The sequence below is a fragment of the Peromyscus eremicus genome, chromosome 14 (genome assembly GCF_949786415.1).
Source record: "Peromyscus eremicus chromosome 14, PerEre_H2_v1, whole genome shotgun sequence".
NCBI classification, from domain to species: Eukaryota; Metazoa; Chordata; class Mammalia; order Rodentia; family Cricetidae; genus Peromyscus; species Peromyscus eremicus.
Genome location: NC_081430.1, coordinates 21,278,017 through 21,297,020, shown reverse-complemented (window position 1 = coordinate 21,297,020; position 19,004 = coordinate 21,278,017). Strand labels below are relative to the sequence as shown.

The window sequence follows — 19,004 nt, the reverse complement described above, 5'->3', positions numbered from 1 at the left end:
AAGCTGCTGGGATCTGTCTCTTTCCATCCCTGACATTGGTTACAAACATGTGCCACCAGGCTTGGCTTTTCACGTGGCTGCTGGGGATCCAAACTCAAGGTCCCCATGCCTATGCAGCAAGCACTTCTCCAACTGAGACACTTCCCCAGTCCACACGAAGTATCTGTGCATAAGATCTTACGTGTAATTCAGGGAAGCTGAATGGTGTCTATGGGCATCATGATACGATTGTTTTTCCTGTGGTACTAGGAAGTGCACCCAAAGTCTCACTCACTCTAGGAAGCACATTCTACCACTGACCCATGACCCCTACACTTTGATTCTGTTTTTATTTGAAACGTTCTTTAACCCGAAGTGTAGCTCATAAATGTTCTTCCTTGCCATAGGAATACGAAAGTATGGGTTGAGATGGTTTCATCTTACTGAGTCTCTGTGTGAAAGTGAACAGAGCTTCCCTAACTATACAGATGGGGCAAGCGGCACAAATACCACAGGAATTAAGAATTATTTTAAACCACTGTGGTGGTTTGAATAAAAATGTCCCCCACAGATCCATAGAGAATGGCACTATTAGGAGGTATGGCCTTGTTTAAGGAAAGCATTACTGGAGGGTTTGAGGTCTTAGAAGCTCAACCCAATGGCTCATGGTCCTTTCCTGCTGCCTGGGGCCCCAGAGATAGCTCCTTTCTAGCATCATGTCTGCCTGTGTGCCGCCATGCTTCCCGTCATCCCCAATTAAATGTATTCCTTGGAGTTGCTGTGGTCATGGAGTCTCTTCACAGCAACAGGACCCTAACTAAGACAGCCACTGGGATCTGAATGCTGACTAGATGGACGAGCACAATCTATTTTTATCTTCGTTCAGAACCCAAGGTATCTTGTGCCAGCAATGTCTCCTGGGAGCTTGCTCACTCTCAAGAGTTCCTCAACCCTTGGATCTGGGAACTGGATGGAACCTATGCCACAGATACATAGACAATATTTGACAACTTTAGTGAGGAGATGCTTTATTCAGTCTTAAAACTGCCTCATGATTAAGAACTAACTGTCCAATGCTACTGTCACTAGTGCAATAAAACACCTGGAATGCAGTCAGTCTGAACTGAGATGTGACGTATTATAAAAACACTGAGTTTATAGAATTTCATATATAAAGAAGGAAATATAAAATATTAATGTTATAAATTGACTGTGTGTTGAAAGCTAAAATCCACACTGTTAGATTACATAAAACATTCATCTGTTTCATCTTTTTACTGGGACTACTAGAAAATTCCAAATTTACATTGGCAGCTCATAATATATTGATTACAAAGTATTGTTTTAGAACCACAAAACCTTGGTCAATGACAAGTGGGGAGAGGAAATAAACGCAGAAAACAGCGAGAAAAGAATACAGTAAGATGAGCATGGTAGCTCATGCCTGTGACCCCAGCACTCAGGAGACTGAGGCAGGAGGGTTGCCATGAGTTGAATGCCAGTGAGGACTTTACAGCAAGACCATGACTCAAAACAGGGATAGAAATGCTTAATTTAGGAAATTTAATTTATAGAAAAATTTAATTAAAAGTAAAAAAAGAAATCTTTGTAGAATGCTTTATCACCAAATATAGATAACTCTTACATGTTATTTACTAAGCAACTAAGAAATAAGAGGGGAAAAACAGTAATAAAACAAATTTAACAATATATTATTCACTAAGCAGTTAGGATATAGAGGGAAATGGCACAGAAAGTTAGATTAGTAGCAGCGTGTAAAAGGTACAAAAGAGACTTCCAAGATTTGGAGCACAAAGCTCAGTAAAAGACAAGCCACTATGCCAAATCCCGCCATGCTGACCTGGGGCGAGCACTCTCCCTAGAAGGCCAGCCACATCCCTCCGCCCAGAGCCAAGGCACAATGAAACCCCGACTGTCTAACCTACTCTCACAAAGGGCAAGGGTATTGCAAAAGCTTTTGTGTCAGAACGTATTTCCCATTTTAAAGTTAAAACTAACCATTTTGACACACAAGGGAGCTGTCTCAATTACCATAGTTATGTCTAAGATCTAATATTTAGATAATTATCAATGGTTTAGATTTTCCAGGCAAACATAAATGATATAAAAAAATCAAACTTCAACTTTGTTTCCTAACTAGAAGTTTTACTCCATCTTGTGGCGACAATGGGTATTAATTACTCACTATGTGACTTCTCATGTCCCTCCAATTAAGTCCAAGTTCTGTACTATGTTGCTCCCTGTGTCCCACTTAAACTCACTTCCTTCTACCTGACTCCCATGCTGCTTCACTGTGGCTATGAGGCCACCGGCTGTTTTTCAGCCTAGAACGCTCTGTCCCCGTTTGGTTACGAGGTTTATACTTTACCTCCTTTGAATCATCCTTACCTGTCGTTTTATAAGTGAGATCTGTCTGGTTTCAAAATCTCAGTCCTGTTCGTCAGTACTTTACTCTCCTCTAGAGTACTCTCTACCTTCTGAGCGCTATGTATTTTGTTTGTTTATTGCCTGTGTCTTCTTCCTAGAATGCAGCTTCAAGAAGACAGGAATCCTTGTGTCTTTTTATCATTGCTGAAGCCTGGCCCCAAACTATCTGTCTATTCACTAAACCTCTCACTTGGCCTCTTATAATAGGTTTTCTTGTCTTATTTCCACGGCTCTCTTTGGTTCCTTTTGCTTTCTATAGTGAATGGATGTTAACCAGTATTTCTTTAATATTCTTCCCAGAGTTGTGGCATAGGTCTCTATGTACCTGCAGAACTGAACGTTTCTACCAGTAATAAATGTGATTTATTTAAGTAACTGCTTTAGAACATCTTGGTTTTAAGGAGATGGGCTGTTGCATGCCTCTCTTTTCCTTTTCTCATGACATTATATGCAGTCTTTGTGATAATGATACTACGTTATAACCCTGAAGTTTAGTCAACTAGAATGCTTGTCTTAGAACCAATGTTGCGGATTCAAATTCTCTCAACTCTCTTTCTTTCAGACAGGGTCGGACTTGTGGTGCAGGCTGTCCTGGACTACTTAGCCGAGGCAGGCCCTGAACCTCAAGGTTATCTTCCTGCCATAGCTTCTGGAGTTTGGAATTACAAAGAGGAACTCTTAAGCTTAGAAACTTCTCTTACATCTCACTTCCTCTGTCTATACAGTGGGGATGACTGTGATCTTACCAGTGCTTTGCTAGAAATTACTTGTGCATGTGTTTTCTTTTCATTACCTTTGAAGGTTGGGGCCGTGCTTTAATTCTATACATTATACAATAAACATATTAGAGGATAATTTCAAGCATGCAATCAGAACTACTTCAGAAAACATATTGTATGACATGAAAATACTGTTCAATTTCCTTCACTGCTTCTTTCCCATCACTGTGAACAATGCCCCTAATTTATCCCATATTTAAAGACAATAAATTCAGAACCGCAATCTAGCATCTATATCACTATACTTTTTAATCCTTATTTTTCAGTTTCATCCCTCTTAACTTTGTGTCTGTAGCCACGATGTTAGTTTAAAATTAAGGAAACTACTGAATTTACCACATTTCAATAAAAAGTGCTGTATTTAGCCTCTTACCAGCACATCATGTACCAGCGCTTGGTATGTCCACGTGTGGTGTAAGGGCGTCGCCAAATCGATGTTTCTGTCGACAAGGACTAATAAGGGCCTTTGGAAGCTGCAAATGTGTCAGAACATCATATAAACGTGACAGCAATGTACACATTCTAAACTGTCTACTATTTTCCAGTGTGACATTTTTGATATGAGCAGCTGCTGTTAGAGCTGTGTAACACTTAACATTTCTACTACAGTAAGTTATGGTTACGAGCCAAGGCTTAATGCTGGATTTTAAGTTTTGGGGAAATTTCTTAAAGGAAAAGATCTATATTAACATATTTATAGTATAATTTTTATAGTCAAATTGCTTCTCTGATATAAAGAGCAGATTTTTGAAAAGAACAACAACAAAAAGGAATAGGTATTGCCTGACTCAAGGAAAACAGTAGACTCATAAATTTGTCCAAATGTTTGATAGTTTCATAACCTAAAAATAGCATTTTCCGCCTATAAACATAACACAAAATCAAGAAAGTAGATTCATAAGGAAGGCTTCAGAGAACTCTATCCCATTAATATGAAAAATGCAGACACTTGCAACAGCAGAACTATCCACTTAGTGGACAGGAGACATGCCATTTCATGAACTGCTTAACTCCCTTATCACAGGTTAGGTGTCAGAGCCGACGGACGCAGTCGCCTGCTATCGGGTGTTACTAAGTGCTAGTGATGTCCTGTAGAGGTAGGTATTCCTGTACTAGGAGCACAGGACACTTTCACATGTCACCTCTACCTGCCCACACGAGCTATCCAGGTCTCCTCCTGTACAAGGACCACATCGGTACTCTTTACCCCATAGGCATAAGTCCATGGGTCTTCCGAACTGCACTGACTCAAGGCTAAATGTCAGTGACTTCCTTACTGCTGACTACAGTTTATCATTCCAGAGTATGTGGAAAGGGAGGAAGACGGCTCGTGGCAGGGTCTCTTAACTGTGCACTACTGACATGGGAGGCTACATAATCCACTCATTACGGTTTGTCCTGTGCATGGAAAGTCTAGCACTGTAAGATGCTTCTTGACACGCTACAATACACACCACTGGATTCTGGAAGCACAGACCTGGTTAAGACTACTAAACATGTCTTCAGACTTCCTGCATGTTTGCAGGCAACACAATCAAGATGGCGGATAGCCACTAGTCTATAGTTGGATTTAAGCATATTTAAAACACATCAACAAATTGCTAATTAAAATAACTCAAAATACATTCAACAAACTAAAATAAAATGCCATAATACTGCGATGAGACCAAAGCTAACCAAATAAAGCAGTGCCCTTTGATTGGTTTCTAGGGCACACAATACAGCATGGTAAAAAGGAGACTATTAAGTAAGGCATGAGAAACAATCAGTGAGAAATTGACATTTCCACTCTGCTCAATGAAAAATGATATGAATGATACTTAAGATCATCAAGGAAGGCAGAGGAAGGCATAAGATAACGGAGAGCTGAGATGGCCAAACAAGCGAACACAGAGCCAGCAAGAGCAGCACGGACAGCAGCAGTTCACAAGGCTAAGAAGCCTCAGAGTCACAGCGTATGAACAAGCAGATGATGCCTTCATTGCAAGAGGACAGCTATTTCTATGGACATAATTTCCGCCCCCGACAGGTGTGGCTAACATCTGTATGTAAGAACTCACTTTACAAAACTCTCTCTTCTTTAAATAATTCTCAGGCACTACAGTGAGTTTCTTTACTTCTTTATGTGAACAATGTTTACTACTGTTAAAAAAATCAAACTGCACTCTACTATACAAGGGTTTTTATTTATATTTATTCATTTATTTATTTTGGTTTTTCGAGACAAAGTTTCTCTGTGTAGTTTTGGTGCCTGTCCTGGAACTCACTCTGTAGACCAGGCTGGCCTTGAACTTACAGAGATCCACCTGCCTTTGCTTCTCAAGTGCTGGGATCAAAGGCATGAGCTACCACCGCCTGGCCTATACAAGGGTTTTTAGTAGTCCTACTCAATAGAAGTTGAGCAGTCAGTAATTTTGGCATTACTTGCGCATGCTGAATGACTGAAATACCTTGCAAGTTATTAGTGTCTCAATGTGAAAATGGGGACTATAGGAATGTTCATTTTTCTTATTACCAAGAAGATTACTGATAGTTGAAAGGAAATAGCTTCAAACCTTGAAAGCCACGTAAACAGAAAGCCTTCTACAGATGCAAGTGAATAGAGACATTTCTAATGAAAGAAGATAATTTCTATTTGGTATCTATTTATGCTTCAATTTAAGTCAAAACCTTGATTCTGATACCAGATCAAAAATAAGAAATTGTTCCCTTATGATAAAAGCATTCTTATCACATAAAGAAATTAAAATGAAAACAGCCACACACACCTTAACTGGCCAGTCCCAAGCGGGTCACCTGTAAAAAGGCTGTTTCTTGCATCTCGTAGATTTTCTCGAAGTTTCTTATCTAGTTTCTGAAAATCAAATATTAGATGAACTATTAATACTTTCTTATGTTATGTAGGTAACTCAATGTTTCAGTTACATAGTCAAGAAACTTGGATTTTTTTTTTTTTACAAAGTGGTAATTCTAAAATCTAAGTATTTTAGTATTTAAACTATTTCAATAACATCATAATTTGCACTTAAGAAAACCAATTTAAAAAAAAAATGTACTTCAACTGTAGATGGAGAGTTTCTCTCTGGGTCCAGCCAAGCCCTCGCAGTCCCGCAGCCCACTTATAAAATAATCACTCATAAGCTTATATTACTTATAAACTGTATGGCCGTGGCAGGCTTCTTGCTATCTAGTTCTTATATCTTAAATTAACCCATTTCTATTAATCTATAAGTTGCCACATGGCTTGTGGCTTACCGGTATCTGAACATCTGCTTCTCATGGCGTCTCCTGACTCAGCCTTCCTGTTCCCAGCATTCTCCTCTCTCTTTGTCCTGCCTACACTTCCTGCCTGACTACTAGCCAATCAGCATTTTATTTATTAACCAATCAGAGCAACACAATCACAGCATAGAGAACATCCCACAGCATTCAACCCTGGTATCACTAATATACATTAGTTTTACAGAACGACCACCACTCTCTTAAGCATGGCTGAAGGACAGAAAGCGGCTAATCTGGAAGGGTGGGCATAAAGCAACAAGCACAGGGTATGGAAAGCCCAGGTTATTAAACTCTGTCTTTTCATGCCATGCACACTGTGGGTTGGTAATTTTTTTGGTTCCCCTAATCTCCCTTTTAATTTTTAAAGGAAATTTTCCTTAATTCAACATGGATATTAAAAATGTGTGTGTTGCTAATAAGCACTTGCTAAAAGAAACTGAATAAAGAATAATTTTGAGGGAAGGTAAGTGCAAAATAACATGTAAAAGTGCATGTTACAAAGTGCAGCGAGGACCAGAACAGCACGCGCGATTGGCAATTTTACTCTACTACAGAGACATGCACAGGGAGGCCTTCCACTGGGGGGAAGGCCCCAAAGTAACCACATATGGTACTTCACATACAACCCCACTAGCCAGACTCCTTGCCAGAGGCATCTGACACACTGAGAGAGCAGTTTACATGGCAGTGTGTCCTCGGGGGCCGAGACTCACCACTGCCACCATTTCTGCGGCCGTTCCTCTTGAGCAGCGGATGATGGGAACAGCACCTATTTAATAAAAATGTTACCAAGGATCTTAATTAACATGTATACTTTAAATTAGCAGATGTGAAGATGTGTACAATTTCAGGCTAGACACAAAGGGCTTGAAAATCTCAAGAGTGAAAACAAGGTCTCAGAAATTAACCTTCTCTGTAAGGAATAAACAGAGCCAGAAGAGGAATAGTTTTGTATAGAGCTGATCAATGTGACTAAGATTTTCCACAGATGGACTTAGTCAGCATTTGGACCTTCTTAATGTAGTTTCAAAGGATGAGTTAACCCTCTAGTCACAGAAATTACTTTAATTTGGTTCAAAATAAAGGAATAAAAAGAGTTTAGGGACAACAACAGTTTAGGACTACTTTAAAAAATAATTTAATAGTAAATGATTGCTATCCTTTGGTAAAACCAACTTAAATGTTAACAGCATACACATTCTTCACTAATGTGAACTGATCCTAAATGTCTCTTTCCACGATCATGTCAACCCACTGGACCTCCCAATTTCTTTCTTTATGATGCAGTAAGTGGTTTATCTAAGGCTAAACCCCTAACTAGGAAAACTTCAAGCATGTTAATGGATTGACTGTTTTCTGTGATCTTCATGTGTTGCAATCACAGCACTTTACTTTTCCAGGGGAAAGCATAATGTCAAGTGAAAATGTGCTGCAATACTGATTAATTTTTAAAAGCCTCTCTTCTGATGGCCTGAATTATGCATGCTTGTCATAAAAATTTCAAATAATACTCGAAATGTATAAATTCTGGCACATGCCTGTATCTTAGCTCTTGGGAAGTTGAAACAAGAAATTCAAGAATTCCAGACCAGGTAGCCTGGGCTATATGACATCCTGTACCTCAAAAGAACCATCCCCAACCAAAAATAGCAAAAAGGAAGAAATACAGAGTTAGATAGCCAGCTGGGCAAGGAGGCTGCAATTCCAGCACTCAGAAGGCAGAGGCGTAATGATGGAGCTTCAAGATGAGCTCAAGCTACATAGGAAGACCTATCTGTGAAAAAAACAGACAAGCAAGCAAACAAACAAAAAAACAACAAACCATTGATTTCCTCAGATTGTTTTCTATTTACTGTTTAGTGCGTTTTAAGGGAAAATTGGAAATTAAGAGTGTACTGAAAATTAATTTTGGTACATCTTTGTTCCAATCTAGTGCTTTAAAATGTGACTACTACCACTACTTGTTAGCAATAATAACTTTCATGAATGCAATAACCATAACCATAGGTAAAAGTCTGGAGAGTGTCTAGGACAGCAGAACAGAACGATAATACGTCTGTTGAATGATTACAGGATATACACCTGCAGAAAACTGCAGAGTTTTCTTAAAGATGAACACACACAAAGGCTGGAGACACAGCACTGGCTGTACTGCTTACCCAGTACAACCCTGGGCTGCATGCGCACCACTGCGAAATTCAGTCAGCCAACCAAACAACCAACACTTGAGAGTACAGGTAAAAACTAGATGGACGTAACACTCTTGAAAAAACGGAGATCCATGGCCACAGAGAAATAGTAAACAGAAAATAAGGGGACCTACTGGGTCAGAAACCAAAATCTAAGTTTGGGGCTAAGATGTAAAGGGGGGGTGGATCTCTGCAAGGAAGGAGCCCAAGAATTTGTACAAATTCTCCTTATACACCTGTCTTAAGGCCTACACTTCAAACGGTTTCTCTTCTTTAACATTTCCACTTGTGGAAGAGAGAGTTTTATTAATCTATGAGTGTCGTTTTACTTAAGAGGGTTTAGGTATGTATAAAATCAATTTTCAGTAAAGACCTTTTACTAAAGTATAAAATCATATATTAGAGAGTAAATACAATGTAACAGAGTAACTGCAGATGTTTCAGTGAAATGGTAAGTTTTAAGGAGCGACACAGGTTAGCATTTTGTGTAAAGGGCAGCATTTTCTGGAAGCTTTTGCACTTGCCTTGCTAACTAGCATGCAGAGACCTTTCTACTCAGAAGTATGTTTGAGAGCTGTCACGACGGAAACTGAGGACAACTAGAAAGTACCCAATAACAGGGTGGGACCACCAAGAAACCACTTCACCAGTACACTAAGGAGCCGTAACTACCAACAGTGTCTAAGGAGTTAACTCAAGGGTCTGCTGAGCTGGGTATGGCGACGTGTGTCTGTAAGCTCAGCACTTGGGAGGCTAGCCTAGGGTACATAGAGAGGCCAACCTGGGCTTATGATAACTCATCTTTAAAAAAGAACAAAACAAAACAAATCTGAATGCTAACTCATATTCTTATTAGAGGAAGTATTTTATTTTAATATTATAGAATGCATGCTTTATCCCAACTTTAGAGAACTTCTCTACATTCAAAAAGGTTAAAACAGTATTATAGCCAGACGTGGCAGTACACTCCTTTAATCTCAGTACTGGGGAGGCAGAGGCAGACTGATCTCTGTGAGTTCAAGGCCAGCCTGGTCTACAAACTGAGCCCAAAACAACCAGAACTATATAATGACACCTTGTCTTAAAAAACAAATAACTGCAGTGTGTAATATTTCCAAGTGAGTTATTGAGTGATTAGTTACTTTGAAGGAACAGACGGCTTTAAAAACGTACCTAATGTAACAAAAAAGCAGAAGAGGCTGTCAACAATAGTGTCCATAACAGTTTCCATTTCTGTGTCTGTGATATCTGGCCGATTAATAGCTAAAATAAAGAGAAAAACACAAACAATCAATATTTACATCTTTATTAAGCTTGCACATATATAACAACATATAGAGACCAACCTGAATTATAAAACAAATATAAAATGTGATCAACATAGGATGAAACTAACTGGGCATACTAAAGTACCTAAGGTCCAAGAAGAGAAGACAGAAAGAGTCATTTCACCAGGCAGCACAAAACCCGAGGAGATATGCTGTCGCTGAGGTGTTAGACTGCCATCCACCAAACCGGGTGGAACAGTGGTATGAAAACACTTGATGAACATTGACTCTGGGCCACTCTGTCAAGCACATGAGTAAACTCTCTGCAGAAGCACAGCCCTTGGGTCCTAAACGCCAGCTCTATGTCTATGAGCAAGAAACAACCTGAGGCAGTTGCAAAAGTCCCTCAGGAATGCCCACCTGACTGGTGACTTCCAGCTTCTATGTCTCAGATGATCTCCATTTGACTGAGATGTGTCCTTTACTTTATTGGGTAAGGATGTTAGCATCCCATTAAAATTTAGAAGTAAAAGCCGGATGGTGGTGGCACACGCCTTTAATCCCAACACTTGGGAGGCAGAGCCAGGCGGATCTCTGTGAGTTCGAGGCCAGCCTGGTCTACAGAGTGAGATCCAGGACAGGCTCCAAAACTACACAGAGAAACCCTGTCTCAAAAAACAAAAAATCAAAACAAAACAAAAAAATTTTAGAAGTAAAAAGACAGGAATGCAAATTCTACTCAGTGTTACTGTGTAAGTATTTGAATACTTAAGGAACATCATATTTATTACAAGTTTAGTTATTTTCAATTACTTAACGTTTAGCAGTTTTTTTAAAAATAGACTTATAAATTTGCCTGGACTGGCTGAGTCACTTTTTTTTTTTTTTTTTTTTTTTTTTTTTTTTTTTTAGTTTTTCGAGACAGGGTTTCTCTGTGTAGCTTTGCGCCTTTCCTGGAACTCACTTGGTAGCCCAGGCTGGCCTCGAACTCACAGAGATCCGCCTGGCTCTGCCTCCCGAGTGCTGGGATTAAAGGCGTGCGCCACCACCGCCCGGCCGCTGAGTCACTTTTGAAAGAAAAATGATGTATCAAATTTATAAATGCAATGGTAAGCGCTTAGTGGAACTTAACAGTGAAGTGTTCTAACTAAGCTTCATAAGCAGGACTGACTGCAGACTAGTCTGGGCAATTTAATTGGTCAGGGAAAAAATGAAAGATGCTTGTTTTTGTTTTTATTAGATTTATAAATAAAATTTCTAAGTTTAATGTAAAGGCTATGGGAAGCTGGGTTTCAAACACAAGGTTAGGTGCTAATTAGTCTGAAAAATAAACACACTGCAAACGGACTTCTGTGAATAAAAACCACCATCAGAAATCTCACGAAAGCCCAAGGATGGTGGTGCAGACACCTGTAAGTCTTTTGGAAGCTTGAGGCAGGAGGAGCCCAACACTGATGTCAGCCTGTGCTACAAAATAAGATCTTGTGTCCAAAAATATATACTCACTTAAAGTTTTTCTTTAATTTCAATAAGAAAACATATTAGGGATCTCAATGAGCCAAAAGAATGTTGTTGGCCAGAATTGAAGTAAGTACAGAAAAGTAAAGTATGTTATTTTGTCTAAGGTCAAAGCACCAGATAGTTAACTTTCCCTGCGTGGATACTGTCTTATTTAGCATGAGGGAATCACTCCGTGCAAGCTGTTCTGGGGATTCCTAGCAGGTCAGAGAACTGGTACTTAACTGCATTACAAAACCAATTTATTATGTCTTGTTTACCTATGACATAATTTAACCTGAGGCTTTCTTTTCTGTGTACTTTAAGATACACTGCTACAACCAGTCTGGAATCACTGTTTCCCCCAGTCCCATCACTCATTTTGCCAAACATTACAATGACTTGTAATATTTGTGATTTTACATACCACGATAAGAAACAAGCTCCTTATTTTGATTACATAAGACAAACATGTCATCTTCCAAAGTAATAAAATTGAGATACTGGTCAAAAACCTAGAAACAAACAAACGAAAGGCTTATGAAGCAACCTTACATTATAGTTATACTAAAATTTAGTTTGGCTGAATAAAATGACAAAAATAGGAAAAATTATAATTAAGTGCAATAATTAAAAAGTATACCAAGTAGCAGGATGCCTACTTATGTAAATATAGAGTTAAGAACAGGAGCTGGCATGGACTCTGGCCTGTCAGCTGGGGAACATGCATGGGACCAAACTAGGCCCTCTGAATGTGGGTGACAGTTATGTGGCTAGATCTGTTTGGGGAGCCCTTGGCAGTGGGACCAGGACTTATCCCGGGTGCATGAAATGACTTTTTGGAACACATTCCCTACGTGGGACACCTTGCTCAGCTTGGACACAAGGGGGAGGGGCTTGGTGTGTTGGACTTCGTTGACTCCCCAAGAAGACTTACCCTCTCTGAGGAGTAGATGTGGGGGTGGGATGAAGAAGTGGGTGGGGCAGAAGAAGGGGAAGGAGGTATGTAAAATGAAAAAACGTTTTTAAAAATAAATTTAAAAAAAAAAAAAAAAGAGGAGCTGAAGAGACAGCTCAGTGGTGAAGAGTGCTTGCTTGCTTGCTCTTCCAGAGGACCTCAGTTCGGTCCTCGAACCCATGCCAGGTAGCTCACCGCTGTCTATAACTCCTGCCCTCTTCTGGCCTCCACTTACTCCCACACACAGGTGGCATACATTCACACACAGACACATAAATTAAAATATGCATTTTAAAAGGTTAAGAATAATAAAAACAAAAAACAAGGAAACAAAACAAAAATATTTTAAAACAATGAAAACAAATTCGGGGCAATAACAGGAGTAACATTTTCAGAAAACAAAATTTAGACAGATATAAAAAGTGAAATTGTGGTTGTGATGGGAATGTATATCTTTTTGAAGGAAAATCACAATTTACAGTTCTCTGCTCTGTAACCACGTGTTCTGTTTCTGCACCATCACTTCTATAAACGCACCAGGGAAGTCACTGCAGTTTGGTACAAACTTTAAAATTAGACCATCAGGGGCTGGGCAGATGGCTCAGCAGGTAAGAGGCCACGCTGTTTACCAGAGGACCAGAGTTGGTTTTCCCGCACCCTCTTCAGGTGGCTCAGAGCTGCTTAACTCCAGCTCCAGGAGACCTGATACCCTCTCCTGGCCCCTACGTGTGTACATACATACAGACACAGAAATAAAATTTTAAAAGTATTCTAAAAAACTAGCTGAAAGATACTAAATTTAACTAGAAAACTGAAGACAGCTCCTATGATGTTGTATTAAAATAATGAGAATTTGTAAGCAACATCACACAGGAAGAAGTCGTCTTAAAAGGTACTCACAAATAGCAACAGGCTCTCTCTAAGCCTAAGATGTACTGAGGGTGTGTGCAACTGCGTACTTCATCTTTCCTGTCTATACAATCCCTACAACTTTACTCTGTGTCCTCTCAAAATTCAAGAGGCACATGGAATGGCAGGAGAAAGCCAGGGGTTCATCTGAGAGTGTGCTTGTAACTGAGGTGGGAGCTGACTAAGATGTCACTGGAATGATGGTCTGCTGCTGCACATTTTCATTCCTCTAGGACACTCTGTGGTGTGGGACCTGCTTTCCTGAGTAAGAAGATCTGAAGATAACATGGTGACTGGCAGTAGTGATGAGAGACGAAACGATGTCTACAGAAGCATGGGTAATGTACAACAAAACTGTCAAACTGTTTCTAAAGTGAGCCACAAGGATCCCGCGAATCCCAGCCTGACCCAAATCTCAATCTACTTTTCATTTCTGTCCCACATGTCAGTGAGGAGTAAACTCTTCTAGGCCACTTTATTGTTCCTCCTAGAAGTTAAAGACAATTTAAGTGAACTTGTTTTGTTTTTTTGCTGAATTTTACACTGACAATGTTCTCAAACAAGTGACTCTTACCTTGGCGACCTGTGTCACTGCACTGGCGGCCAACGCTGCATTTGCAATATCTTCCAGTTTACTTCTTGAAATTGCAGAAATAAAATTTAAGTAATAGGATTCGTAGAGCTGATTTCGAAGATCCTAGAAATACAATCACTGTGTCACTCTTGGAGTAGAAAGGGCACCAGTGAAGAGAAAGCTCTGGTACTGAAAGCTAGGCTTTGGAGCATACGACCCACATTTGAAAGACAGGACTATAAATGACAAAAAAGTGCTCTATAAGAACAAAGTAATGCCATGACAGCTACTTGGCCACTGAAATATATCTTAATAATCAATGTTATAAAAGCACATTATCAACAAAATCCCATTAGCTACAATATAGTACAAACTGATTGGCATCTCCAATCTGCAGTTTTATTTAGAATACACAGACATGCACAGCACCACGTGGCATCCCCAGATCCAAGTACTCAGGTGGATGAGGATATCACAAGTATGTGGCCAGCTGGGGGCATGGCAAACCCTGTCTCAAGCTGTTTTATTTTAAATCCACAAGTAGCTAATATACTATCTAACATAATTAAATGCTGATCGTATTTGGCAAACATTAACTTGAATTCCTTTGGTCATATAACACAAGAAGTAATTCTTTCATTGCATACAGATGTGTTCATTCCAAATACTGACTCTAGAAGTATTTATTCTCACTTAAAAGCAGAATTTAATTCATATAATTTCTTATTCAGTTTTTAAAATACACTTAGACACTAGGCATAGATACATAAATATTTCCACAAATATAAGATGTAGTAGACATTTTCAAGCATATATGTATGTAAGATTTAATGTTACCAAAATTTTATATGTGATCAATTTTAAGATGTATGACTGTGAGCTGGAGTATGTGTGAGGACAAGGCTCAATAGTGCAGTGGCTTAGCAAAGAGGAAAAGAGTGTTCACGCTGAAGGATAGACAGAGTAACTGCTACTGGGAACCATGCTTGTCACTGTCCGAGAAAGGAGTTCAGGTTCATAAAGGAAGAGGGGAAATCTAGGACGACTCATGTGTTAAGAAATCAAACTGGTTTTGGAGGTTATTTGTCTGGCAGGTAATGAGAAAAGATGAAGCATTACTAAAACGAATGCACACATAAAAGCACAGGTGTGCATATGTACACATGTGTGACAGCCTGTTACAGCGAGTGTGTCTGATGTTGAGATATACACATTCTTATCTGCAGAAATTAACCAGGTCCTTAAACAAGGGACTGAATCTGAGGCTTGCACAGAGACTACAGGATGAGACTGGAATGTGTTCTCATGTTGGAGAGTAAGTGGTTAAAGGGTTGCCACACATTTCAAAAGCACACAGACGACAAATAAGTAAAAGCCAATTCAATTCCCATATGTTTGTAATGAAGGAGCCTAAAGATGGCATTGGAAACAACATCATTTATTAAACAAACAAACAATAAAGGGAAAAAAGCTATATTCTAAACACCACAAAACATTATTAAAAGAAATTCACAAAGGTCTAAATATCCCACATTTGTAGATCAGATATTTTGAAATTATTAGGGTTGTATTCCCAAATTGATCTACATCATTGGTTATCAACCTGTGGGTCTCGATCCCTTAGGGGGTCACATAACAGATATTTATATTATGATTCATAACAGTGGCAAAATTACAGTTGTGAAACAGCAACAAAGCAATTGTATGGTTGGCGTCACAACAACATGAAAAACTGTATTAAAGGGTCATAGTATTAAGAAGATCGAGAACCACTGAACTGTAGATTCATCAGTCACTTTAAAACCCTAAGTGGTTTCTTTACAGAAAGTGACAAGTAATCCTAAAATTCACTTGAAAATTCGAGGGCTCAGAAAAGTCAAACTAATCTTGAGAAGTAAGCACAACATAGGAGGTAACAATTTCTCAGTTTCAAAACGAACCTCCAAGAAAGAAAAGTCAAGAAATAGGGCACGGGGATAGAACAGCCGCAGTGACACTGGGACGGAACTCAGGGTCCAGAAAGAAAGTCAACATCTGGAACTGACAGGGCAGCTAACACTAGTCACTGAGGAAGTAATCCCTTCAAGAAGCAATGCTGGATGACTGGGCAGCCATATGAAAGAGAATCAAGCAGACACCTATCTACTACCATGAATAAAAATCACCTCCAAGTGGGCTTAAGGTCTAAATATAAGGGCCAGAAGTATAAAACACCCATGGAACTGGGTGTTTCTTAAATATGACAACAGGTGGTGGTGGCGCACGCCTTTAATCCCAGCACTCGGGAGGCAGAGGCAGGCGGATCTCTATGAGTTTGAGGCCAGCCTGGTCTACAGAGTGAGTTCCAGGACAGGCTCCAAAGCTACACAGAGAAACCCTGTCTTGAAAAATCAAAAACCAAAAACAAACAAACGAACGAAACAAAAACAAAAACAAAACCTGACAACAGTAGCATACACAGCCAAAGGAAACACCCAACCTGGATTTCATCAAAATTAGTAATTTTGTGTTCCAAGGGCACTAACAAGAGGGTGAAGGCAACCTGCAGAAGGGGTGAAACTACTTAACATGTGAGCCTGACAGTGTCCAGCACACCAAGGGCTCTAAGAAGCTGGGCTTGCTGGTACAAGCCTTTAGTCCCAGCACCAGGCAGCAAGTCAAAAGGACTGCAAACTGGAGGCCAGCCAAGGGCCACACTGAGAGTCCCTGTATCCAAAAAGACAGAAATCTAAAAAGTATGCTACCAAGTCAATGGTTAAAAAGACAACCCAAGTGAAAAGCGAACCAGATAGGTGTATGCATCCAGGGTGGAGACAGAACAATCAGGAGCTCAAGGTCATCTTGAGAGACACAGTCAGTTCAAGGCCAGCCTGGGCTACATGAGACCGTTTCTTTTTCTTTTTTTAAAGAAGGAAGCAAGGATATAAATACATTTCTTCAAAAGTGTGAAGTAAGTATGTTAAACGAGGCTTACTACCATTAACCACAGAACTGAATAGAAGCTGTAGTGGGGTTCCCGCTTCATATCCTTTAGGCCACAATCAAATGGCAGAGATAGTGCAGTAAGGGCCCAGAGACACGGGACGGATGCTCACACAGCAGGTGGGGTCAGGAGACGGGGCGCTACTGTCAGTTTCTAAAAAGGCTAAACACAGAGTTATCATTCGAATATTCTGAATTCCTTTCCTGGGTACTTTATGAAGACAAGAAAAATGAAAACAAGTCCAAACAGAAACTTGCACATGAATGTTTACAGAAGAGTTATTCATGACAGCCAAAATGTGGAAAAATCTAAAATGGATAAATAATTTGACATATCCATGAAATAGAACATTATTCTCCCATAAAAAAAGAAAAAAGCACTGATACATGTTACAATATGGATAAAATCTGAAAACATTGAACTAGGAAAAAGAGGCTAGACTACATGTTACATGATTCCACTCGAACATAATGTCCTGAATATATAAATGGAATAAAACAGAAAGTAACCCCGAGACAGGCGGAAGAAGGTTAGGGATTGGCCATGAAGAAGTTAGAGATCCAAAGTATCTTTTTGAGGTGGTAAGTATGTTCTAAAAGTGACTGTGGCTACAGCTGCACAATTCTGTGAGTAAGTTATAGTCTACATGAGGGTTACACTGAAACAAAGCTGGTATTTAAAAAAGGAAGAGACTGGTAAGCAGAACCTCTTCAACTGGCTTTGTGCAGAGCAGAGGGGAAGCGAGGTAAATGAAGTTTAACATAAAATGTATGACCTTCATTAAAAATGGGAACAGCAGCTCAACGTGATGGTTGATAACAGATGTGACTTGTGGCAACACTACTGGCTACCTTAAATAAACCACCCCCTTCCTTGCAAAAAGAATCCAGATTTTTGGGGCAGTAATAATCTAATGATTAACATCCAGTCTTCCTTGCAGCTAACTGCACTCAGTGAGACTTAAAGGAGTCCTCTGGGAGTTTCCAGGTCAGACTCAGGTCAGGACTGCAGAGTTCATTTACACAGACTCAGCGTCTGCAGCTAACTGGTCGCCTTACATTCAAGACACAACACGGAGGATGATGAAAACGAACGGGAGGGTTGATCTCAGTTGTCAACTTGATGAGGTCTGGAATCACGTGGGGGACGGCCCTCGGCAACTGAGGTGAGAAGTCCACCCACTCTCTGGGTTCAAGCCTGGTCTCCATGACAAGGAAAAGCCACCTGAGTGCATGCTCACTTCACTCATCTCATACTCTTGACAGCAGATACAAAGTGACAGCTGCCTCGTTGTCTGCTGCTGTGACTTCCCCACAATGGACTGTGACCACAAACTGAGGGGAAAGTAACTAAGACATAAAGAAACTAAGAGGATGGATCAAAGAGGCAGGGGACTTGCTTAGTGATAGCCGTCCTACATAACTGCACACTTCCTGGTCTCAGCCCTCCTGTCACCTAAGAAAAGTAAAACCCTGCCTTTAAAGCTAGTACAGTTAGGTTTTCTATTTTCAAATTTGTTATCATTGCTTGTTTTGAGACACGGTCTCACTATGTAGCACAGAAGGGCCTCAAAACTTGTTATGTAGCCCGGGTCTTCAACCAACAATCCTCTTGCATCACCTTGATGCTGGAATTAGAAGCAGACTCCACTAGGCTCTACCAAGTATGGTGATATTTTATTTGTACTGAAATGTGATTTTATTTGTATGTTAATAAATAAAGTTGCCTTGGGGTCAGAGCTAATAGCAAGCCATAGGAGAGTTGGGCGTTGGTGATGCACGCCTTTAATCCCAGCTCTTGGGAGGCAGAGCTAGGCAGATCTCTGTGTGTTCAAGGATACAGCCAGCATGGAGACACACGCCTTTAATCTCAATACCAACCATAGAAGACCTGGAGGTCTGTACAGATGGGCATTGACGAGGTCATGTGGTTGGGTTTACAACCAATGAGAAAGCAGAATAGGAAGTCAATAAAAAGCACAAACACACAGGAAGTAGGTCTCTTTTGGAGAGGTAGGACAACAGCGACAGTGAAGGGTAAGGTTTTTAGCTCTTAGCTATTGCTCTGACCTCTTGGCTTTCATCTCTGTATTGGCTCTGTGTTTCTTATTTAGTAAGACGGTTACATCTACAACCAAG

The 19,004-nt window shown here is 40.0% G+C and overlaps 1 protein-coding gene across 1 annotated transcript in view; it reads right to left on the bottom strand.

Annotated features, from left to right (window-relative positions):
- Positions 1-19,004, bottom strand: part of Scfd1 (sec1 family domain containing 1) — an 82,447-nt gene that overhangs the window by 47,366 nt on the left and 16,077 nt on the right. Inside the window, exons 5-10 of the mRNA XM_059279644.1 lie at positions 13,884-14,006; positions 11,870-11,957; positions 9,851-9,940; positions 7,202-7,257; positions 5,975-6,060; positions 3,580-3,679 (exon numbers count right to left, since the gene is read on the bottom strand). Of these exons, the coding sequence (XP_059135627.1) occupies positions 3,580-3,679; positions 5,975-6,060; positions 7,202-7,257; positions 9,851-9,940; positions 11,870-11,957; positions 13,884-14,006 (543 nt within the window). The remainder of the gene's footprint in view (positions 1-3,579; positions 3,680-5,974; positions 6,061-7,201; positions 7,258-9,850; positions 9,941-11,869; positions 11,958-13,883; positions 14,007-19,004) is intronic.